Source organism: Elgaria multicarinata, chromosome 22, assembly GCF_023053635.1.
Source record: "Elgaria multicarinata webbii isolate HBS135686 ecotype San Diego chromosome 22, rElgMul1.1.pri, whole genome shotgun sequence".
NCBI lineage: Eukaryota > Metazoa > Chordata > Lepidosauria > Squamata > Anguidae > Elgaria > Elgaria multicarinata.
The window spans coordinates 11,169,420-11,192,802 of NC_086192.1; the positions used below are offsets into that span (position 1 = coordinate 11,169,420).

Here is a 23,383-nt window from a genome sequence, read left to right on the forward strand (position 1 = left end):
GGAGCTGAGGCAACGTGAACGCCACTCTAGCCTTCTATCTCTATGACACAATCACAGCCAATGGCAGCTCGCGCTTTTTTACCGGAAGTTCGGGCCACCCTAGAAAACAACTCAGGAAGCCATTTTGTTTCAGAACGTGCTCCGTTACCCTGGGCAACGGAGCTCTCGCGATACCCCGCTCGACTTCCCGTTCCTGTGGCTGCCGGCGCCCGTGGCCAAGATGGCGGCCCTGGTCATGCCGGCGCGGGCTTCCCTCCTGCTGCTGCTGCTGAGGCCGGCCTGGGCCGGCGCGGCGGTTGGCCGGAGAGGGGTGCGCGCGCTGAGGAGGAGCCCCGTCCGCGTGTTGCCCTCGCTCGCGCAGGCGCAGGAGCAGCAGCTCGTCCGCCCGAGCCCCCCTCAGGTCCAGCGTGGGCCTGCCCCGAAGGCCCGAGCCGACCCCGGCTCTGAGAGGAAGGAGCCCAAGAAAGCGGCCGCTTCGGAGCAGCCGGAGCCGGAGGAGAAGCTGTCGCTGCACTACGAGCGTGCCGGGCCCGGTGACAAGAGGCTGAGGTGAGCGAGCGCAAAGCACGCTGGGAGTTGTAGTTTTGCGGTAAAGGAGGGAGGGGAGACTTATAAAAGATGAAAAGAAGCGACGACTCTCCGAAACCATTCCCATGCGCTGGCCAGAGGCGCGCAAAGAACCTTGGGAATTGTGGTTCTGGGTTAGAAGAGAAGCCACAACTCCCAGCATCCTCTGGGAGAACATAAAAGGCGCGCTGGGCTAAGTGTGTGCAATGCACGCTGGGAGTTGTAGTTTTGTGTGGGTGGTGATGGAGGGAGGGGCGTCTCGTAAAAGGTGGAAAGGAGCGACAAGCCTCCACAATAAGTCGCATTGGTGGTGATGAAAAGTCATGCTCTGGCCACGGGCGTGCAAAGGACTCTGGGAATTGTGGTTCTGGGTGAGACGGGAAGCCAGAAACTCCCAGCATCCTCTGGGAGGCGAACTTTAAAGTGCTCTTCTAAGTGTGTGCAGCGCACTTTGGGAGTAGTAGTTGCCAAATCTAAAGGAGGGGGCTGAAAACTACAACTCCCAAAAGCCTTTGTTGTTGGAGAAGTGAAGGGACTGCAAAGAAAGCTTTGGGGAGTTCCATTAACAACAATAAACAAGAAGTTTACAGTTTAAATTTTGACAACAGTGAAAGAAGGAATAGAGAAAAGAGGGAGGAGTTTTAATCCTATGCATGTTTAGGCAGAAAAGGGTCCTACAATCCTATGCATGTTTTGGCAGTCCTACAATCCTATGCATGGTTAGGCAGAACATAGTCCTACAATGCTATGCATGGTTAGGCAGTCCTACAATCCTATGCATGTTTAGGCAGAACAAAGTCCTATAATCCTATATATGTTTAGACAGAAAAAGGTCCTACAACTCAGCCCTGATGGCTAGGGAATGCTGGGAGTTGTGGGACTTTAAACACGCATAAGTCTGCACCTTTAATCATGTATATTTTTGTACCGTCACTTTTTGTCAATTGTGTATATTATTAAGGACCGTTGGTGCTTTGCTGCCATTACCTGATCTCCGTATAAGGCAGCTTCCTAGGTTCCTATTTAAATCAGCCCTATATTTGGAACCATGAGGACTGGAATCTTTATTTTTGTGGGAGTGGGGAGGACCATAACTCAGCCATGAGTTACCTATGTAACACCTATGAGTTACAGGACCTTTTCCTGCCTACACATGCATTGTATTATACCCTCAGTCAGTGGCTGAGACCTCGTTTTGTAGGCAGAAGGGCCCAAGTTCAAGTTTGGGCAAAATGAGGGAGGAAAAAGCATCAGACAGCAGGGGGAAAATCCTGCCTGAGATGTAACACCAGGAAGAGAATGTGACAGTATTGGGGTTGATCAGGAGTGGGGACCCTGTGACCCTCCAGGTGCTGCTGGACTGCCAGCAGATCTGACCATTGGCCATACTGGCTTTGGCTGATGGGAATTGGAGTCTTAACTACCTTGTTTTGGCTGGCACAAGGGCTCAGGGTTGAGGCAGAAAGAAGGGATGTTTGTGGGGCATTAAAAAGAGCACTGGACCCAGGCAGACCACATTTGCTCTGCTGAAATCGGTGTTTCTCTTTCCTACCACAAGATGTCGCGATGGACACCCATTTGGATGGCTTTAAAAGGGGCTTAGATAAACTCCTGGAGGAGAAAGCTGTCAATGGCTACTAGACCTGATGGCTCTGTGCTACCTCCAGTTTCAGAGGCAGCGTGCCTCTGTACACCTGTTGCTGGGGAACATGGGCGGGAGGGTGCTGTTGCAGCCATGTCCTGCTTGCGGGTTTCCCGTGGGCAGCTGCTCTGTGAAGAGAATGCTCGACTAGACAGACACTTGGTCTGATCCAGCAGGTCTCTTACGTTTTCGAACCAAAAAAAACCTCCCGTCAGCCAGCTAGCATACCTGCTAGCGGGCCAGATGGCCAGGCCTTAACAGGACCCCTTTCCCGGCAGCAAAGTGGTGACGTTGGCCAAGTCGAGGGACTTTCGTGAGAGGCACGGGAAGATCCTCCTGGAAGGCCGGCGGCTCATCACCGACGCCCTGGCCGCTGGCGCCGTTCCCCAGACGCTCTTCTTCAGCACCGTCAGCCATGTGAAGGAGCTGCCGGTAGACAAGCTGAAAGGCGCCAGCCTCGTCAAGGTGAAGTTTGAAGACCTGAAGGCCTGGTCTGACGTCATTACTCCTCAGGGGGTGATCGGTAAGTTGTCATCTGGGAAGCAGCCCATGTATGAATTGTGAGGGGACGGAACTGCGGAGCTGAACAGTATTAGATGGGAATGTGTTCTGGGAACAGTGCCTTGAGACCCGTTACTCAGTCACTCGTCTCGTTGAGAAACCGTTGCTTGCTTTTAAATACATGGAGAGAGGGAGTGAGAGAAAGAGAGGAATGTGTGAAGGGGTGGCAGCAGTGAAGCAAGAAGGAGGCTCTGGATGGATGCAACGTTTAGCTCAAAGTATTCTCTCTATATAAAACGCTTAGCTATGTTTCCGTAAAGGCTTCAGCTGATACAGGTTGCTAAGCAACAGTAACAACGTGTAACGTCAGCTGATACAGGTTGCTAAGCGCCTCGCCCGACTCCTCTGGGCTTTCCAAAGTAATCCTACCCCCCTTCCTGCCTCTTCACTCCTCGCCCCCCACAAAGGGGGCAGCGCCACGGTCCGGAGCATGAGCGAGGCATGGCCGGGGCCCTTGGTGGCCGGCTGCTCGCCTGCTGCAAGCTGAGGCCCCGGCCTAATCTCATGCGAGCTGGGTGGGTGGCCCAAGGCTGACAGGAACCCCGGGGAGAGGGTGACACCTGCTCCCCCTCCCCCCGACCTCCCTGCCCCCCAGGTCTGCCTCTAAGCAGCCCCCGCCCCTGCGATGATATTTAATTAATAAACTTTTAAGATATGCTACAACGGCACATGTTACGCCGGGTACAGCTAGTATTTTTTAAAATACTCCATTGTTAGTCTTTCTAAGTTTATACATGTGTATCAACTTGGTCATCTTTCAGTAGTAAAGCCTGTGTCCACCAGTTGCTGGGGAACATGGGTGGGAGGGTGCTGTTTGCCCCGTGTGTCCTGCTTGTTCATCCCCAGCCGACGGCTGGTTGGGCCACTGTGGGAACAGAGTGCTGGACTAGATGGACCCTTGGTCTGATCGAGCATCAGGGCTCTTCTGATGTTCCAAGTCTTGCGCCAAGTTGTGCCAACTTGTGGATGATCAAACTGGAGACGGGGTGGGGGGTGGGGACACCCCCCCAAATAGATTCTTCTGACATCCCCACTTCTGGTTGAGATCCCCCTTCCCCAGCCCAATAACTCCTAGCTTTTCTTTCAGTCGAGTCTGATCTGTTTCCTCTCAGCGGGTATTAAAGGGAAGCCCGTCTTCCTGTGTTTCGTCAGGAATTTTCTCCAGACCAGATCATTCTAAAATGACCTATCCAGAAGTCGAGCAGCAACACGCGCTGCCCCTCACCCTGATCTGCGACAACATCCGTGACCCGGGGAACCTGGGTACCATCCTGAGATCGGCGGCCGGGGCGGGTTGCAGCAGGATCCTGCTGGTCAAAGGTGAGGAATGTTGCGTCCACTGGCGAAAGCAGGGGTGGGGAGCTGTGTTATGACTGCGCCTTGACTCCTTGGGGTGGAAGAGTGAATGGCTGGGTCTCCTCCAGAGCAAGTGGGGTGCGGGTGCTTTGGCCACGGTCGCCACGCAGCGCTCCCTCCTCCGGAGACGAAACGGCGCTTTGCTGGCTTGAGGTTTCTTTTCTGTAGCATATTTCTGGGCCGCCTTTGAGGCCTGCAGCAAGAAAGTGGGCCGCTGCATTTTTAAATCAGCCCAGAAAAACAATACACACCTACTGTGGGGAAATACCTGGCCACGCCAGTACTACAGACCCACGGCAAAATACAATCAGGGCTAAGCCGGAGTAAACAAGCAGGCTTTCAGAGCGTTCCTAAAAGCCCGATGGCAACCCATTCCCAAGATGAGGGGCTGCTGCGGAAAAGGCCCTGTCTTGGGCACGTGTCTTGCTCATGAACCCTCAAAGGCAGGCAAGAGAATAGGGCCTCTCTTGCTGCTCTAAAAGCGCAAGCAGGCTGATGTGGGGGAATAGACTTTGAATTGCAGAAGGGACCTCAGAGACCAGCTAGTCCAACCCCCAGCTCGGTGGAGGCTTTGCAAGGTGGAGCGGCGCTACAGCACCCGACAGACGGCCCTCCAGCCTCCGCTTGGGTGCGTCCTTCCTGACGCCCAAGGCAGCAAGCCTCCTTGGAGCTGGAGCTGGAGAAGAGACGAGGACAATTCCCGGTTTGATTCGCTGCCGATTCGTAGAGCTTTCTCTTACCGACCGCTTCTCTCCTTTCTTTCCCCAGGCTGTGTCGATGCCTGGGAGCCCAAGGTACTGCGGGCGGGGATGGGCGCTCACTTCCGCCTGCCCATCACCTCTAACCTGGAGTGGAAGGAGGTGCCAAGCTACCTCCTCCCCGGGACTCACGTGCACGTGGCCGACGGCGCCCAGGCGGTCACCCAAGCTGAGCCTGTGTTGTCGGCCGTGGCCAGCGGCCACGGCTGGGTCTCCAGACCCAGCAACTTGAAAGCCCAGCCGGATTGGGACATCGACGGCACGGGGAAAGGAGAAACGTTCTCGTTGGACGTCCACCATTATTACGAGCGCTGGATGGACATTCCCGCTGCAGTGGTGGTCGGCGGGGAGACGCACGGGGTGAGCGCTGACGCGGAGGAATTAGCCCAGAGCACTGGGGGCAGGCGGCTGCTCATCCCCGTGGTCCCTGGCGTGGACAGCCTGAACTCCGCCATGGCCGCCAGCATCGTCCTGTTTGAGGCGAAGAGGCAGCTCGCGGAGGTCGGAACGGCCCACGCTTCCGGCCTGCGCCTGAACTCCGAAACTGGACGGAGATGAGCTTTGCCTCCGTTCTAGGCTCTCCGTCTCGTCGTGCGGCTCTCCTTTCGCTGCACCCGCTCCGGTTTGGGGGAACAGCTCACCCACTTCCATGGCGGCCTTGTCGTTGCAGGGGAAGAGGAAATGCACACTGGTAGGTGGAGCGTAACGTGCAGCCGGTTATGAACAGCCCGGCATGCCTCCTCAGCAAACGGGATCTCCCCAACCCATCAAAGACAACCCAAACGATTCGCAGAATGTACTGGTTGCTGTCCTCACTATTGGCAGGGATGCTGAATTCTTTCTGCCTACCTCTGTTAAAAACAAACCAATAACCTTTTCCTTGCATGTTGAAAGCTAGCACATCAGGGAAAATTGAGTTTTTCCTCCCTCTTTGATGTGCTAGTTGACTCCATGCGGGGAAATTATTGTTTCATTTTATTAAGAGTGTGTTCCAGAATAGGACGCCCCTACACGCCCGCATGCTGTCCACGGCAGTGCCGTCCAGTTTTTCACCGCCATGCGCTTTACAGCCGCTCTCGTTCCGCTTTGGTTTTGAAATCCAAAGCCGGCAAAAGGTTGCTGCAGCCATTAAGCCTTTGCCCACATCCCTGGCATGAAAAGATACAGCCTAGCGCCTGTCTGCTTTCCCCTCCCGGGTTTTTCTGGCAGGAAAGTTGCATTGCTGTACACTTGACTCAGCGGCTGGAACAGGACTCCTGGTTGACATCACCGGCTGCCTCTGATCCCGGGCCAAAGACGCGAAGCAGAGAGTCACCTCTGGCAGGCGGGCTCCCACGGCTCGCTGAAGCCCTGAAATTGAGGCCTGTTTCAGCCAGGCAAATTTGTGTCACTTCTCTGCCCCTCCCTGCCTCTTTCCTTCTGCACTGTGGCCTGTCCTCTCTGCCCCAGGGTGGGCTGAGTTCGCCGGCGCTTTCCATCGCTTTGAAAAACATCCCGTTTCCAAACATTTCGTCCCACCCACGGGGCAGAAGCTCTGAGACCAATTTGCTCTTTTCCCGGGATCGCTTTTTAGCGCGTTCACGAGCTGCCCGCAGAACCTTGGAATCTGTTTCCACTGAAAAGCAGTCGTCCTGCTTACACCCACGCCAGATGTGTACAGAATAAATTCTGGGTTTGCATCTCTCTCTTTCTATTTATAGCGGGGAACGGGCAATGGCCAAGTGAGATTTCTCCATGTCATTTTTGGATTGCCGACAGCTTTCGTGCCCCACTAGAACTAACCTTCACCAGCAGCTTTTGACACCCTGTAAAGGAGGTTGAATGGACATTGCTGCTCTCTCTCATTCCATCCATAACGACTTGCCTGTTGCCATACACCACCGGCATCTTTTTTGCATTTTCTTTGGCGTACCTGGCTCAACAAGAGTTCTGTGCAACCCCAAAGTTTGCACACTTTGATTAGTCTCGAATATATATATAAAATTATTACTTAAGCCGGGGTGGGTGGGGGGATTTTCTTTCTTTCTGTTGTGTCTGATGGGCCAGGCAGGCTGCAAGTCTTCTTTTAACCAGAAGGTGGCAACATTATTGACACATGGAATCTAACACGCAAGGGGGGAAACGGGGCGGATCCGGGTGCGAGAGGAACGTTCTCACATTTTAAACTCCTGTATCGTAAATGCTCCTTCTTTCCGTGTCGGTATCCAGAGGTGAGAGGGGGTTTTCTGGCGGGACGCTTGGTTTTGGGGCCTGGGTCACCTCTCTACACCCCTCCTCACAATGACCTCTTGGAAAAGAAGCGTCTACTTAGATCTCAACTACGAGATACTCGGTCTCTCTGGAATGAACAGGGCTCTACCATACGGCAAAACAACATAAATCATCACCCAATTGTACAAAAAGTGGGCGAGACCAAAATCCACACCTAGGGCCTGTCCCCGGCACCCAGGAATCCGTAATATTGTCTCTTTCCACCCCAGCTAGGGCATAAACCACTCTTGTCTCAACTGCCATTCCACGGAAGTTCCATTGAGATCTTTCCGCTCAGCTTTCTCCAACCCGGGTGCCTTCCAGGCGTTAGACTACAGCCCCTATCATCCCCAGCTAGCACGGAATGGGGGTTGTCTTAACACCTGGAGGCCACCAGATCAGGGGAAGGCTTAAGGGTGTTGAAGCGGAACCGTGGAGGCTCAAATTCAAACCAGAGCTGGTTCGAAATTGCCAGTCGGCGTCCACTCCCGTGTGGTTTGAGCCAGAATTCTGTTTCCACGCTCATCGGCTTTACGAAACTAAGCCCCGAAGTTTCAAAACAGGTATACAAAGGCACAGTTTGATATCTTTAAACTGCTGTGAAGAGTGACATTCGACGAAGCACAAATTCCAGAGGGTGGGTACATTTCAGCCGGCTCGTTCGTCTGAAGTGTGAATCAGGACGTCTTGGGTGGGAATTTGCAAAGACGGAATTCTTCCCAATTCAGATGTCCACTCAGCTATGGAACTCAACACAGTAACTCCTGGGATGATCCGTCTCTCAAGAACCCAGAGGTGGTTGTGAGGGCAAGAGGTGGGGGGGGAAATTATATATTCTGGAGCTGGGCACAAAAGCAGCAGGACGGAGGCTCAGAAGCAGTGAACCGGGTGCACACCATTAGTCTTCAAAAGCTTCGGAGTCACTTGTGGCTAAAACTGGAGAGCCTAAAGCCAAACTTCGAGTTTTCCTACCTGTTCAGGTGGAAGCACGCCTTACTTGCCCTAGGTACTTGGGTATTTACAGGCCTGTAAAGACGAGTTCCACCGCCTGATTTGCCCTCCACCTCGACGCCCTGGTTGGTCTGTAAGGGAGAGCACGGAAATTGGACAGGTCACAGATCGTGTACCCCACCTTAGCAAAAACCGAGCGTGCTAATTTTTTATATTAAAAGAAATCATATGGACTAGAAACTTCCCTTTTCCTAACAAAGCGAAGCAAAGGTCCTCTCCAGACTCTGAATTTGGGCTGCCTCCCACAATCTGCAAAACTGCCGAAGGCTCCTAAACCACTTTACGGGGTTTCTTTTCTCACTCTCCTGCCGAAATACACCCCCCCCTATCATATTACACATCTGGCAAGTTAGGTTACTAGAACAGTTTTTATTACAAAGTTCCAATCACCATGTACAGTTTTTACAACGTCCAACTTCGCCAGGGGGGGAAAAAAAGAGTAAAGAGTTGTCCTTTTTCAACTGGTGTGTTAATTCCTCCCTAACACCTCCCGAAAAAGGCTAAAAACAGCACTGTCAAAGGTAAGAGTCACACCTGTGGAGAACCGTTCAGCCAACTATCAGCTGTGTGTGTGTATGAGCAGGGGGCGGGGAAAGCCATTTTACAGTGAATAGTGTTGTTGTTTTAAAAAAGGGGGGGTGCGCAGGAAGCTGGGGAAATATCTAAAATAGTCCTAGGTTTTCTTTTAAGGTCACCAGGAGGTTGGTTATAAATCCTTCAGCACAGGTAACAGAAGGCAGAGTTCAGCATTTGCTACGGGAAAGTCACTTACGAAGTTTACTGCAAGTCACGGCAGCTGGTAGCGTCCCTCCACCCATGTGGCAAAGCGCAGATTAATTTAGAAAGTGGGGAGTGGTCTTGTCCAAGTAGCCCAGGTTTCAGGGTGGCTGTGAACGGGTGTCTAACGCTGGCTGTAACCACGTGGCTGCAGCTGCCACAGGGTGAACATCTACGCAGCCACGAGAGAACGGTCCTCTGCTAAATTTGGAATTCGAGTCCCACCCCACCAAACTCGGCATAGCTTTGTATTCTTTTCATAGCTGGGTTCCAAAATTCGGAGTCTGTAGAGACTTCCGATGACTTTGTGGGGGGCGCCATTCGATGGGAACATTTTCCCCCACCCCAAAAGAGTTGCTGAAACCTACCCTATTTAGCCCTACTTTTTTTTATCTGGCCTGGTGTGAGAGCCAGCGAGGTCTTGTTGGGACATCTATGGGTCTTCCTCCCTCCTTCGAGCTTTGACTACTGCAAAGGCTGCACTGCAGACTCCAGTGAGCCTGGGAAATGTAACTTTCCTAGTGCTCCCAAATCCTTAGCACGGACATTAGGCGCCTTGGGAATCTACATATCCCAGGGCTCCTTGTGTCTCCGATGCTACTGCACAGTTCAAATTGCAAAAGAGGCTGCAGCAACAGCAATACGGGGTGGGGTGGGGCTTGGATTACAGTCCAAGCTGTAGAAAAGACTTATAGAATCATAGAATAGCAGAGCTGGAAGAGGCCTACAAGGCCGTCGAGTTCAACCCCCTGCTCAATGCAGGAATCCACTTCAGGGGAAATGGTCCTGGATTTGTAATGCAGATAAGCATCATAACTCCCAACAAGTTTGTAGTCTGAGTCAGCTGACTCCGGCAACTGCACTAATTTTTTTTTTTTACGCTGCCACGCATCTCACACCTATCTGAACTTGTCCACACCTCAGCTGCAGAGGAAAGCAAGTCCAGAGAAAGTTAAGAACCTCTGCCTCTGCTCTTTGCACCCCATTCTCCATATATACGACAAATATAGAAACCTGACCACTAGCGTTCATACAGACTGCTAGGGATAGTGGTTGGGAACGCTCCCCGGCTGCGTTCGGAAGCAATGGAAAACCTGCACCCAATTCTTCAAAGCAGAGTCACCCGGGACGACCCCTTTTCTAGGAAATCGGAAGCAGTTCAGAACTACCCAACAGCTCCCTGCAAGGTTGTCTTTCTAAAACAGCAAAGCCCGACGGTTTGGATGGGCCGATTTTCTACTCTGGATGGAACGGTGCAGGGTGGAGAGGAAGGGGCAGGAGTCAAGAACATGGCTTCGTCGGAACGGGTTATCTGAGAGCATCCCCTTGACCAAATCCGAAGCGGCCCACGTGAGAACGAAGTAAAATGCTTCACCTAGTGCGGTGTCTAACCAGAAGGCAGCCACATTTCTAGCCAGGCCACGAAGGAATCTATCGCTTGCAAACTCCCCTCTCTCCCCTGCTGCGTACAAGCCAGGTGTCTCCCCCTATCCTTCTGAAAACAGCACCTTTGGGGGGGGGAAGTTTGCTTAGGAGACGTCAGGGAGAGGAGAAACTGCTGCATTTTAAAACAAGGCACCGCAAGAATGTCAAGAGTCGGATTCTGCACGAGGTTGGGGGCAGGCAGGCGGAAACCCTGAATTTTTTTTTTAAATAACGTCTGGGCGGGGTTGTGGGGTGCGAGGCGAAGCGAAGCGGCCGCCAACTCCACCCCGCCCAGCCTCCGCTCTAGATGGGTTCAGGTTTAAGCTTGTCCGCTAGAAAGTCATTCACGAAAGCTTCTACGATGTCGGGCGTGATCTCTTCGACATCCATGACGTATTTGGCACGAGCGGACATGTCCAGGATGGTGAGGAGGGGCGCCGCTTCGGGGAGGTTGGTGTAATCTCGGAGGGAGTCGGTCATGTCGTCCTAAAAAATAAAAAGAAAACAGCCGAGAGAGACAAAAAGAGAAAAAAACCCAGTTAGATTTCAGGTAATTTATCACGTTTCTAGACCATCCGACAGCCCAGGCTCTCTGGATGGTTCTAAAAAACCGAAACCCGTAAACGTGACACAATAAAACATCGTATAAAACCTTTAAAAGTTGAACGCAGAATCAAAACCCCGGAGTAAAAACCAGCAGCAGGCAATGATTGAAAAACACAAGACACATTTAATAATGAGCCAAGGAACTCAAGGGCCTAAGGACAAGAAAAAAGGCTTCCTCGCCCGGCCCCGAAAAGACAACAAGATGGGTGCCAAGTAAGTCTCTTTGAGAAGTGCATTCTACAACCAGGGGCTACCACCGAAAAGGCCCTATACCTAGTAGCCACCTGCCTCACCTCATTTGGCTGGGGGGGGGGGCTCTGAAGATGATTTTAGGGTCCAGGGCAGGTACACATGGGAGAAGATTCTTCAGGTAACCTAGCCCCAAACAGTTTAGGATTCTGAATGTTAATGCCAGTACTTGAACGGACCAGTAGCCAACGCAGGTGACAGCCGGTATAACCTGATAAAATCGGCCAGTCCCTGTGAACAATCCTGCTGCCTTATTTTGGGACCAGCTTAATCTTCCAGACCAGTTTCAAAGGCGACCCATTGCAGTAATCGAAACAAGAGGTTACCAGAGCATGGGTTGGCCATGGATAAGTGACGGACTGCTCCTTTTTTTAAAATAATATTTTTTAAGGAGCAGGGAAGGACACAAAAACGCAAGCCACCATTCCGAAATCCTTTGAAAAATAAAACGGCTTGGATTCTAAGAAAGGAGATGCAGGCATGCAGTGGAAGAAGCCCCGATTTGCAGGTCTCCCAGTTAAAAAGGGATCGGCTCGCAGCGGGTACGGACATTTTATCCTCGCAACAACCCTATGAAGTAGGCCAGGAGAGACTGGCCCGGGCGAGCTTTTGAACGGGGATTCGAACCCGCGTCTCTCGGGTTGTACTCTAACGCACTAACTGCTGCGGCAGCTCAAAAGGAGTGGGGAGGGGGAAGGTGTCTTTCCAGGAGAAGTTGGTCAGGATAACTAATCCGACAGAGAAAGTATCCCAATAATTATATTGGGCGTCAAGCCCAAACAGAAGGGGAACGCTCTCCTGACCCTCCCCCCGAGTGGCACACAACCATTATTGGGGAGCACAGGCTAGATCAGACAGACCTTTGATCTGACTGTAAGCTCCATGTGGGCAGAGGTCTATCGTTAGTATTTTGCTTGCGAACCTACGCACCCTAGGCACGATGGAAAGAAAACGTCAACGCAGCATTTGCATTCTTACGGCCCGTTGCAATCGGAGACTTGCGGGGGGCAGTGGTGTGTGCAACAGAATCCCCCCTGCCCCTTTTGTCTCAGCAGCGACCTTCCTCCTTCCCAGCCCCGCCTGTCAGTCAAGCCACAATGAAAACCGGGGCGAGGGGCTGCGGCAAAAAGCCCCCGCCCCCTCCTGCTCAGAAAGGGTGGAAGGCAGGTCAAAGGTTAAAGCCGCCCACCTGGTTTTCTGGGACGAGGACCAGAAACCCAAACGCAATTCAAGGCGGTGGAGTTTCCCAGGCGCTGCTGCTGCGGACAAAAGGACCGAGACCCGAGAGAACTGAAAGAGGGGCTTTGTTTCTGGCTCTGTCACACACTGCTCTGCGTTGCTTTGCTATACAGCATCTGGCAGCGCGCCGCTTACACGATGGCTGAGAGATAAATGGGTTTGGAAGTGTAGGGGTCACACCTGATGGCATCTCAAAAATCAGTTGGACATGAGCAGACCCCCCCCTCAAAAGATGACAACAACGAAACAGTTTAAAAAAAACAAAACTCTGTCTCGCCTCTGGCACAACTATTCTAGGTCACCGTAAGCCAGGTGTGTTCTCTCTCTCTCTCTCTCTCTCTCTCTCTTTGAAAAATGGGACAATCATACTGGCTTACCTTACAGGGGTGTCGTTCAGGGTGACTTTTTAAAGGCACGTGAAGGGCTTTAACGCCCTAAAGCGTTATATTTATTTGCTGCACGCAGGTCTTGACTTTTCTCCAAGTTCAAAGCGGCAAAATGAACCCCCCCACCCTGGGTATTTTATCCTCGGGGTAAGATTTGCCCAAGGCCACCCCGTCAGATTACTGATCGAGTGAGGATTCGAACCCGGGGCGTCCCTGATCCCGCTCCGCCGCCGTTATTCCACAGGGCCTTTCTAACCACCAAACCGTACTGCTCTATTGTGTATTAGCCAGCCAGGCGCCTCCGTTCCCCCCTCCCTGTTTCCGATGACAGCCGTCAGTGACGGCTCCGCCCCCGTCCGTCTTAGTCCGACGCTCCTGCGCTACAAAATGGCAGGCGGCGAGTCCTAAAAGCGCAAGCCGGGCCCCTCCCTGCACCCGCAGTGTTTTGAGCACGGCGGACGCTTGCGATGGCGTTGGTGCGGCGGAGGTGCAAAACGGCGCATAGCGGACCGGGGGGGGGAAGCGAACCCTTGCAGCAAGCGAGCTTCCCGAACAAGAGGGGGGAAAGCGGCATTGTTTCCAGAGGTCAGCGTGGAGTGCGCAGCTGCGCACATGTGGCGCTCCAGGAGTCGCCGCCGCCGTTTTCAGCGAACCTGGAAGGGGCTGAAAAACAAAAACCCCGACATTTCGCTCAGCGTCCTACAAAGGGGCGTCCGTGCCCCTAAACCCCACAGGGTCCCGCCCCCCGCTCCCCAGGGACAAGAAGGGCGTTCCCAGCGTCGTCGGGAGCTGAACGCAGCTGCCGAGGGCGGGTCCCGGCGACCCCTTTTATCGGCGGCCAGACAGGTGCGGGTCGTGCAGTCTGCCCTTTCACCAGTCTGTCCGTTTATTTATTGGGCTCGTTTATTTATTTATTTAAAAAAAAAAAAAAAAAGAAGGAAAAGGCGGTGTCGGGGAAGCCCGGCCCCTCCGCGTGCCGCAGAAACCGCAGCGCTTGTAAATCCATGCGGCGGTGGCCTCGTGGGCGTTCCCCGCCGCAGCCCCTTCCACTTGCGGGGGAGCGCGGAGACGGCTTGGCCGGGGGGGGGGGGGGCGTGTGTGTCCGGGAGCTGCCGAAGAGGTGATGAATAGGTCCTTCAGGCGGCTGTCAGCGCGTCGGCAAGCAGATGGAGTCGCGAATGAATGAAGGGCAGTGTTACCAATGCAAGCCGGGGCACCGAGAGGAGGGCGGGTGGGTGAAGGATGAAGAGAGATGGGGCGGGGGGAATAAGTCCCCGGGGCTATCGGGGCAGCAGCAAGCAGGGCGGGGAGGGTGGGGGGAACGGGGCCTTTGTTTTAGGACTCGGCTTTCCAACAAGGAACGTATTCAGACATCCCAGGGGTGGCAGGGGACTCACAAGTCTTGGGTGGGGCACTCCAGAAGGGGGGACGCCCATACATGGAGGGCAGGACAGAGAGGGGAGTGAGGAAGGCCTGGAAAACGGCTGGCAGTAGTCAGGAAGCTGGAAAGCTCTGTGTGTGTGGCCCTGAGTGGTTCCATGTATCCGTATGTCTCTGTGCCTCCACGCGTGTCTGTGTGTTTTCTCCCTATGTCTCCGTGTCTGTGTGTTTTCTCCCTGTGTGGGCTCCCTGTGTCTCTCTCTATGTCCATGTGCGTCTCTGTGTGGTCTCTCTGTGTCCCTCTCTGTGTGGTCAACCCCGTGTCTCTCTGTGTGGCCTCCCCGTGTCCGTGCGTGTCCCTGTGTCTTCATTTGGGCAGCGTAGAAACAAGACCAACAATTGCAGGAGCCCCGGTTCCAAAAGCTGAATTGCGGAGGGGGGAACCACACAGCCTCCAGGAGAACGTAACTAACTAACCCAGCTCCCTGCATGCAGAAAGCGAGCACGTCAGGGAGACGGGTTTCTCGCCTCAGCTTTTCTCCTGACGTGCTGCTTGGTTTCACGGGGTTGAAACAGTCGATGGTCTGGTACCCACAACCCACAACCGGAAGTGAGGCATTCCAGAAAGGGTGAATAATCGGGACCTCTGTCTGTGCCAAGGATTTTTAAAGTTGCCATTTTGGAATATACTTAATATATTTTTAACTTTGTATATTTCTAGGTGATAAATGTATATGTTTTAAATTTTGTAACGCCGCCCTGAGGCCCAGGATTGGACAAAAGGCGGGATACAAATATAATAATAATAATAATAATAATAATAATAATAATAATAATAATAATAATAATAATAATGGCGGCTTTAGTTAAGCTATTAAATCTCAGCCTCAGTGTCCCCACCACCACTACCCTCACAGCTGTAAAATGGGAATAATAGTTCCGCCCTGCCTTACAGGGTTGTCGTGTGCCCACCTGGGAGGTTCGCAGCTGTCATGAGATTTCTGGCTCACGTCCCCTAAGCACTACCTTATTCAAGCATCCTTCCTTTTTTCATTGACGGCTCCATTTACACTTACAAAGTGTCATTTCCTCCCCCCCGCCCCCCGGTTCTGAAAGATCTAAATGCATCTCTTCAAGCTTAGGGGATCCGTCATCCCCTCCCCAATATTAGTTCCCACAACTCCCTGGGTCAAGGGAAGTTTTAAATCCGTAGCGTAGATGCCCCCTAAAACGTACCACTGGCTCATAAGCCAGAGGGCCTGTTTAGCCTGGAGAAGAGAAGATTGAGGGGAGACCTGATACCACTCTTCAAATACTTGAAAGGTTGTCACACAGAGGAGGGCCAGGATCTCTTCTCGATCCTCCCAGAGTGCAGGACACGGAATAATGGGCTCAAGTGACAGGGAGCCAGATTCCGGCTGGACATCAGGAAAAACTTCCTGACTGTTAGAGCAGTACGACAATGGAACCAGTTACCCAGGGAGGTTGTGGGCTCTCCCATACTAGAGGCAGCTGGACAACCATCTGTCAGGAATGCTTTAGGTTGGATTCCTGCATTGAGCAGGGGGTTGGACTCGATGGCCTTAGAGGACCCTTCCAACTCTACTATTCTATGATTCTATGATTCAGCTGGGCCTGGGCGGGTGAGATGGATTTTATTTGCTAGTTCTGCGAGTCGGAGCGGGGCGTGAACCAACACAGGGGCCACCACCAGTAGGGGAGGAGGTCCCGCAGTTGGACAGCCATCTGTCAGGGATGCTTTAAGGTGGATTCCTGCATTGAGCAGAGGGTTGGACTCGATGGCCTTAGAGGCCCCTTCCAACTCTACTATTCTATGATTCTACCACACGCCCGTCCCACCCACTCCAGCCCGTACCTCTCCAGCCACAAAAAACAGCAGCGGTGACTCTTCGTCTTTGGCTTTGTATTTTGCAATGATTTTCTCGGCAATGGGCTGGATCAGTTGCTTGGCTGCCTCCGATTCTCCGTCGTCGTCGGAATCTGCAGGAGAGGAGGGGGAAAAGCAGCCAGGGATTACCAGCTCACCGAAAGAGTCCCTTCTGCCTGCGGTGACAAAAACCCATTTCTAAGCACCGGTTTTAAGAACACTATTTTCAAGATGCAATAAAGACAAGGTCCTCAGCGGTCAATTTCTATCAACGTTGCCTCATCCTGAGAGCGACAAATTTGGGGTTACCAGTCGTTACGAACGGTCGGCCGAAATAGCCGAATGGTTTGATGCTGGGATTTAGCACAAAAGCTTAGCACAAAGTAGGCTGCGATGTGGGAATCGGTTGTAGGACTTTTTTCCCCCCGCCTAAACATCCGTAGGGTTGCCTGCGTGGACAGAAGAAAAAAAGTCCTACAACTCCCAGCATTCTCAAATCCCAACCAATCACAACTCAAGATATTGGAGGGGGTGGGGGGGTGGGGAGAAACCCGAGTGAGGAGGAGTCGCTTTAAGCTTTGCAATACTTCATGGCTTTGACTCCACAGACAGACAAACTTCACGCCGTCTCCCCTCCCACCCTCGGGGGTTTGTATTCCGGGAGAAAAGATTATTAATGGGATTAATTTTTCTGTCTCGTTCTCTTCCCACCAACGAAGGCCGCTGGCTCCCGTCCAACGCTCCTCGCCTCCTGGCTGACCTCCCTGGTGACTCCCAAGGAAGTGGCAAATATATACGAGGCGAAACCGATTAATAACGGCCGCTCTGAGCAAAGCTGCGCACAGACGCAGACGCGCACGCGCGTCTCGCGGCGCCTTTGAGCGGCTCCGCAGCTCCCGTTGTTCAATTAAAGGGTTTTGCTGGCTTAAGGGAAATGGTTGGGGTGGGTGCAACGGGAAGGAAATGGGAGGCGAAAAAATACAGCCCTCGCTTACAGGCTGGATACGTCGGAGGGGGTCTCCGGCAGCCAAACGAAGAGACGCAATTCTCTTGCGAAGGTTCCAACCCCGTTTAGAAGAGAGGTCAGCAGCAGGACCCCAAGGCCGTCGTGCTGACATAAAAGCAGGGGAGATGTTAGAAATGCAGAACTGGGTGCAGAATGTACAGTGCGATCCTAGACATGTCTACTCGGGAGTAAGTGGGCGTAGGATTGCAGCCTCAGGTTCCTGAGAAGCGTGCACTTCCGGGTTTTTTGCGATAAGAAATCGTCAAGTTTCTAGCCCTTATGGACGCAAAGATATGCTTGGGAAATATGTAATGCCTGCCGTAAAGTCGTTCGCCAGAGAAATTTAGCGGAGGGATTTGGGTTTTGATACGAGGCCTCCACGACCAACCTTACCTCAGGCGGCAGGTTGCTGACCTTTTCATGCCAGGGGTAGGCAGACGTTTCAGGCATTTGGGAAACTGCCCTGGGCACCGCCGCAAAATGGCTGCCACAGGAGGTGCGGCAAAGGGCGAGAAATTTGGGCAAATACTGCTTTGGCATGGAAGAAAGCGGAAAATGTAATAATATTTGTAAACCGCCCAGAGAGCTTCGGCTATGGGGTGGTATATAAATGTAATAAATAAATAAGTAAATAAAATGATGTGCCACAAACAGAAACCCAGAACAAGAAAGGTCTGCAGATCCAAGAACTCTAACCCATAATCTCATGAGTGGATTACACCTTAAGTCACAGAACATCTAAACGTGCATGGAGGGCTGAGCATGCTCGGTGGCCATAGATTGTTGGGGGGTGGGTAATGGAGTATCATGCAGAAGGGTATGGCTGGCTAACCCCTCAGAACAAGAGGGCCGTTTTAGTCCAATGTTGTTTCCCAGGCTGCAAAAGGTAAAAAGATAATCCCATAATTGTCTGAATTCACCGATAGGAGATGCAATCTGCCATCACAGAGATAGCGGGTCGCACTCCGAGAAAGGGCCTTAACAGTGGTGACACCCCAGTTGCAAAACTATCTCCCCATAAAGGCTCCCTCGGGCCCTACTCCAATGTTATTTCAGCTCCCAGTAAAGCCTCTTTTAAAAAAAATCGTTCCAGGCATTTTTAACTGTCAGTTTTATCTCTGTCATTCCGTTTTCACAGTGATCTGTCAAACTGCTATTTTGGTTTTTATTGCTGGTTTATACATATCATTACTCCGTCTTGTATTTATTTATTTTTGCGTTTATTGGCTTTTCTAATTTGCCTTGGTTTTTTTAAATCAAGAGCGTGAGGGGGAAAATACACAATTCAATTTCAAGGATGATTAACAAAGAAAACTACCAGACGTTTCACAATGGGTCTAAAAACAACGCCGTCAAGCGGAATTTGAATAATCAAAATCTATAATGAAAGATCCAGTTGGAGCTGACCGATAGATAATAAGAAGTCTCCGATTCTCTAAGACCTCCCATAAATCGAGTGTTGGACTTTTAATAAGCTGATAATTTAATCAGGTCTGGCAGCTACCGTTATTTTTTTATCCTTATTGCAGAGAGCACGCTAAGGTTTTCTTTGAAGGAGAGGATTTAAAAAGCTAGAGCATAATAGAAAATAAGAGTCTGCTGTTTTTTTTAAAAAAAATGTAAAAGGTCAAGGCAGGAATGACAGGTATATAATGCCACCCTTGGGTCTCATTAGGGGACGTGACCTTTGTTACACCATGATGTTAATGCTAGGCTAACGGCGCCTCGTGGCGACACAGTCACCGTGAGGGGTTGTTTTCTCGTACAGGGATGCAGAGCGATCCATCCTCCAAGCCCAAGACCCTGGAAACGCTTCCTGGATTATCATGCTCCCCCTACCCCACGCCTCCTGAATATCTGCCCCACAGGCGGGCACAGAGAAGGAAGACGTTTTGGCGGGCGCTAAGACAACGACTCCCGGAAGCGTCCGTCATTTTGACAGCGCTAAGACAACAACTCCCGGAGCGTTCTCCATCAATCACCCCCCAGGTAGCAAGACGGTCGATGGCCTCCCCTGGCTACGAGAGATGGCGGGGTTGGTTTTTTTTGTCCCCGGCAGGGATGGAGAACTCTTGTGCGCTCTGCTGAATTGATAAACAGTCTCACCGCTGGCGTGACCTGAATACAGAGCAGGGGAGGTGGTAAAGCCAGGATTACAGGGGTCAGCAGAGTTTCCACTCCAACACTTGAAGACTGGAGATGGCTGATGGGGTTTAGGATTTCCCCCTCTAGAGAGCAATCACAGGCGGTTTGAAAAAAGAGAGACTCCCCTTATTATTTTTTTACCTAAGCGAAACATATTTTGGTAACAACGCGGGGCAAAACGAGAAAGCCGTGGTACAAGATCCGTGACTTGAATCCAGGATCCGTCTTCCGCGAGGGGAAGGAACTTCTGCCCGAACTTGGGGGTCCCAACGCACTATTCCACAATTCACCCCATTCACAGCAGGGTCTTCCGGCTGCGTAGCACGAGGCCACAAAGAATGAAAAGGATCTGAGTTGGGCGTCCGTGCTGGAAGAAGCCGTTTTAATCATTGCTTTGCGGACAAAACGGTGCTTGTCAAGGGACCGCCCGTTACGAGCGAGATCAAACTTAAAAGCAGAAGAATTAATTTGTGTGTGTGTGTGTGTGGGCAGGAGTGTGTGTGCGTGGGGGGGGGGTTTGTTCTACGCTCACCTCCTCCCCCATGTCATTAATACAAACCCAGATCAGTCGGGGGGCTTAGATGTCCGTGCCGTGTAAAAGACGGAGTGGGCAGCGAACCGACTCTGAACTCCAGGGGTTTACAAACAACCGCACAGAGACACAGTTTGAGTCCTCAGCCAGCGAAAGCCGAGCAGATGCCGGGGGCAGAAAAGCAGCGGATGCGGCATGCGGCGCGCCATTGTAAGAGAAGCCACTGGGCCCAGCGCGAAGACACGCTACGAACGGTCATCCTATTAACGCAGATTACAATATTGGTCCGTCGAGAGGCTCCCAAAACCTCTTCCGCTTCGACGTCCCGATTCGCAGCCCGAAATGTCACAGCGGCAGTTCCAGCCGGGGCAAGGGGAGGAATCGCTCTGCGTAAAGCCGGCTTCGGACTACAACTCCCAACATCCCCCAGCTAGCGTGGGGTGGGTCAGAAGCCATTAGTGTTCATGTACCACCTGTTTAGAGTCCCAAGCGCATGGGGCTGGCCACAGCCGGGAACGGGACACCGGGTTGGCAAGATCCAGCAAAGCTGTTCTCAAGAGGAACGAAATTCCCTCCCTGGGCTGTTGAAGCCTTCTGTCAGTTCAAATCGAAACAAAACACAGAACAATTTCTGGGCCCGGGCGCCTCAAATTCTGCGACACCCCATGGTGAATTCTGCCACCTGGCTATGGTGAATTCTGCCACCTGGCTATGGTGAATTCTGCCACCTGGCTATGGTGAATTCTGCCACCTGGCTATGGTGAATTCAGCAACCTGGCTATGGTGAATTCTGCCACCTGGCTATGATGAATTCTGCCACCTGGCTATGCTGAATTCTGCCACCTGGCTATGCTGAATTCTGCCACCTGGCTTTGGTGAATTCTGCAACCTGGCTATGGTATGTCTGCTAAGCATGTTCCTCTTTGTTTGGGAGAGGGACAGGGAGGGGCAAAGAGCTCTATGCAGGGGTGCCGATGTTTCCCACCCCGTTGTCATGACTGTTCCCCTTAGGCTAAAGGAAGGAGCTTCAGGCAATCAATCCGAATCAGATTCTGAACCAGAAGAAACGGTGCCGGAAACAGACCAGCCTATACGAGGAGTGGAGGAGGTGACTCTCACTGGCTCGTCTCCAACTGGGAATGAACCTTCGCCAGACCTTATCGCTGAAAACGTTAACAAGACAGTCTGTGGGAAATCAGTATTCTTCCCAGGGGGAGGGCCCTGCAAGGCTGGCTGATCCTAGAGTCCGCCGCAAGGGCGGAGCTAAAGGAAGAGGAGAGGTCAGCTTGGCTAGCTTCTCGCCAAAGCCTTCTTCAGAACCAGCCTCCTTAAAGCATTCTAGGAAAAGGCTTCCACGTTCTTCTTGAAAGTTGTCTCACTTAATTCGGATAGTTTTGCCAAGAGGGATGTTCTTAGAGGTTGGACGCTCTTCAGGTGGGAAGAGATGTTGATTGCCTGAATAAAGCTTTGTGGATTTATTGACCTCTTTATTGTCTCCCAATAAGGCGGGAGGTTTTGGGAAACACGACACCCGTGCCGCCTCCACAACCACTATGGTTCTTATTCAAGCCCGCCCACCCCAACTTAAAACTGCCTCCAAACGGTCAAAGGTACCATTGCCCTCATGGGGACTAGAAACATTCTCAAACGAGCAACATTCTACGACCGATGCTGCACTTGACCGGCTTTTCGTCCCCATCCCCCCCGGTTAATGGCAAAGAGCAAAGATAGGAGAGGAAGCGGCTTTGAGTCAGGTGGGGGGAAAGGGGACACGAGGGAAGGTTTCCATACCTACAAAAAGGACGAGGCACGGTCCCTCGTTTAGCTGGACGGCGTTGGAGTCGGTCAGCTCCAGGACGGGCTTGGGGTGCCAGGGGAACTCGCGGCATTCCACATCGTTCAGCACCTCCACGCGGCCTTGTCGGGTGATGACGTCCCCCTTGGTGTCGAGGACTATAAGGGTCGGGATACCTGAGAAAGCGCAGTGGCGGGGAGGGGGGAGAGGCGGAGGAAGAGAAAAGGGGGAGGAAGACAACAGCAGTACGGTGAGATCAATATCAGCGGGGACAGGGTCGAGGGAGTCCCCACCGTAGCACCTTCCGGGGGGCCCCTCTCTGGCGCCAATTTAGCATCCCTCCAGGGCATTGTGACCTTGCGCTGACTGTACAGAGGGAGATTTAAAAAAAGGAAGTGGAGGCTCCTACCCTCTCCCTGAACGGTTTCCAGCTGTTCACTCAACTGGAATAAACGAACACCAGCTTTGCTCGTCTTTTTTTCCCCTCTTCCCTCCCCAGCGCTTTCTCCTCGTATGCCGTGTCTTTTTTCCAATCGTAAGCTGGCAGGGCAGGGACTGTTTTGGTTTTACTGATGGCATGTAAGTTAAGAACGTAAGAAGCGCCCTGCTGGATCAGACCAAGGGTCCATCTAGTCCAGCACTCTGTTCGCACAGTGGCCAACCAGCCGTCGACCAGGGGACACCACAAGCAGGACATGGTGCAACAGCACCCTCCCGCCCATGTTCCTCAGCAACTGGTGCTTGGGGATAAATAAACTTTCAATGAATCAGTGGGGTATTTAATTTGGGGGCTTCTAGCTGCTTACTCTGGGGCACGCTTCAGGATCACGCCAGCCCCAAACTGGGATCCTGTTAAGAGATCCCCTTGGCTCAGAGGGAGGGAGAGCTGCGTTGGTCAGTGGCAGCAAAATACGTGAAAGGGTCTTGCATCACCTGAAAGCCGAACAAAACGGCATAATCAATCTGCTAGTCCTTAAGGGGTCGAGCGAGACACGGGGGGTTTCCTCTGGTTTAGCAGGCCCTCCAAACAAAAAGGAGCTATCTGGCCAAAGTACATTTCAGTGGCCGGGGGGCAGGGTGGGGGGAGCTTTACCCCACCGTTTCGATTTTGGATTAACATTCCCGCCCGAAAAATATTTTCTCCGAAGGAACCCCCTGGTGATTTTGATGGGGTTGGCGTACCAGGAAGCACGCTTAAGACGGCAGCCTTAATTTAATTTCCAGTTTATGGTTCAGGGATCATTTGTATGCCATAATAATAATAATAATAATAATAATAATAATATCATCATCATCATCATCATCCTTGCCTTTAGGAAATCACACACGTCTAGCATTTTTGGGGGGAAGGGTGGGCTAACCACCACTTCGTTTCTGCACCCTTGGGTGCCACCCTGTGTCATAACAACACCTAAAGTGTTGGAAGGACCGTGCTGCACTTGAAACCCTGCAGAGCTGCTGCTGCCGGCCAGTCCCGACCAAACTGAACTCACTGGGATTCTGCGTAAGGCAGCTTTTGATCTACTGAAATCAGTTCTTCTCTTCAGGACCACGAAGACTAGCACCTTGTTTTATCTTTAAAGGAAAGGAGCCAGAGCAGAGTGGATCAAGGCCGTGCTTTCCCGGCAGAGGGTCTTGGGTTCAAACCCCGGCATCTCCAGTGAAAAAGTTCAGGGGGCAGGTGACGGTGCCAACACCTCTCAGCCCGAGACCACCCGGAAAACCCGGCGCTGCGGGTCAGATAAAAACAACGCCAAGGCTCGGCGGACGCACGGCTTGACTAAAGCAAAGGCGCAATTCACGCCGACTC

The 23,383-nt window shown here is 52.3% G+C and overlaps 2 protein-coding genes across 2 annotated transcripts in view; one reads left to right on the top strand and one right to left on the bottom strand.

The window, feature by feature from the left end:
- Window positions 1-220: 220 nt before the first annotated feature.
- MRM3 (mitochondrial rRNA methyltransferase 3) lies at window positions 221-6,563 on the top strand. The gene is made up of 4 exons (XM_063146797.1): window positions 221-549; window positions 2,488-2,732; window positions 3,923-4,090; window positions 4,895-6,563. Exons 1-4 carry the CDS (start codon window positions 221-223, stop codon window positions 5,440-5,442), a joined length of 1,290 nt encoding a protein of 429 aa, XP_063002867.1. The 3' UTR covers window positions 5,443-6,563.
- Window positions 6,564-8,499: 1,936 nt separating this feature from the next.
- Window positions 8,500-23,383, bottom strand: part of NXN (nucleoredoxin) — a 57,949-nt gene continuing 43,065 nt past the window's right edge. Inside the window, exons 6-8 of the mRNA XM_063146798.1 lie at window positions 21,570-21,749; window positions 16,084-16,208; window positions 8,500-10,833 (exon numbers count right to left, since the gene is read on the bottom strand). Coding sequence (XP_063002868.1) covers window positions 10,651-10,833; window positions 16,084-16,208; window positions 21,570-21,749 — 488 coding nt within the window. The 3' untranslated portion in view covers window positions 8,500-10,650. The remainder of the gene's footprint in view (window positions 10,834-16,083; window positions 16,209-21,569; window positions 21,750-23,383) is intronic.

Coding starts and splice junctions, on each gene's coding strand:
- MRM3 (XM_063146797.1), top strand. CDS start 221: ATGGCGGCCCTGGTCATGCCGGCGCGGGCTTCCCTCCTGCTGCTGCTG. Junction 550..2,487: donor CCCGGTGACAAGAGGCTGAG/GTGAGCGAGCGC, acceptor CTTTCCCGGCAG/CAAAGTGGTGACGTTGGCCA. Junction 2,733..3,922: donor TACTCCTCAGGGGGTGATCG/GTAAGTTGTCAT, acceptor GTGTTTCGTCAG/GAATTTTCTCCAGACCAGAT.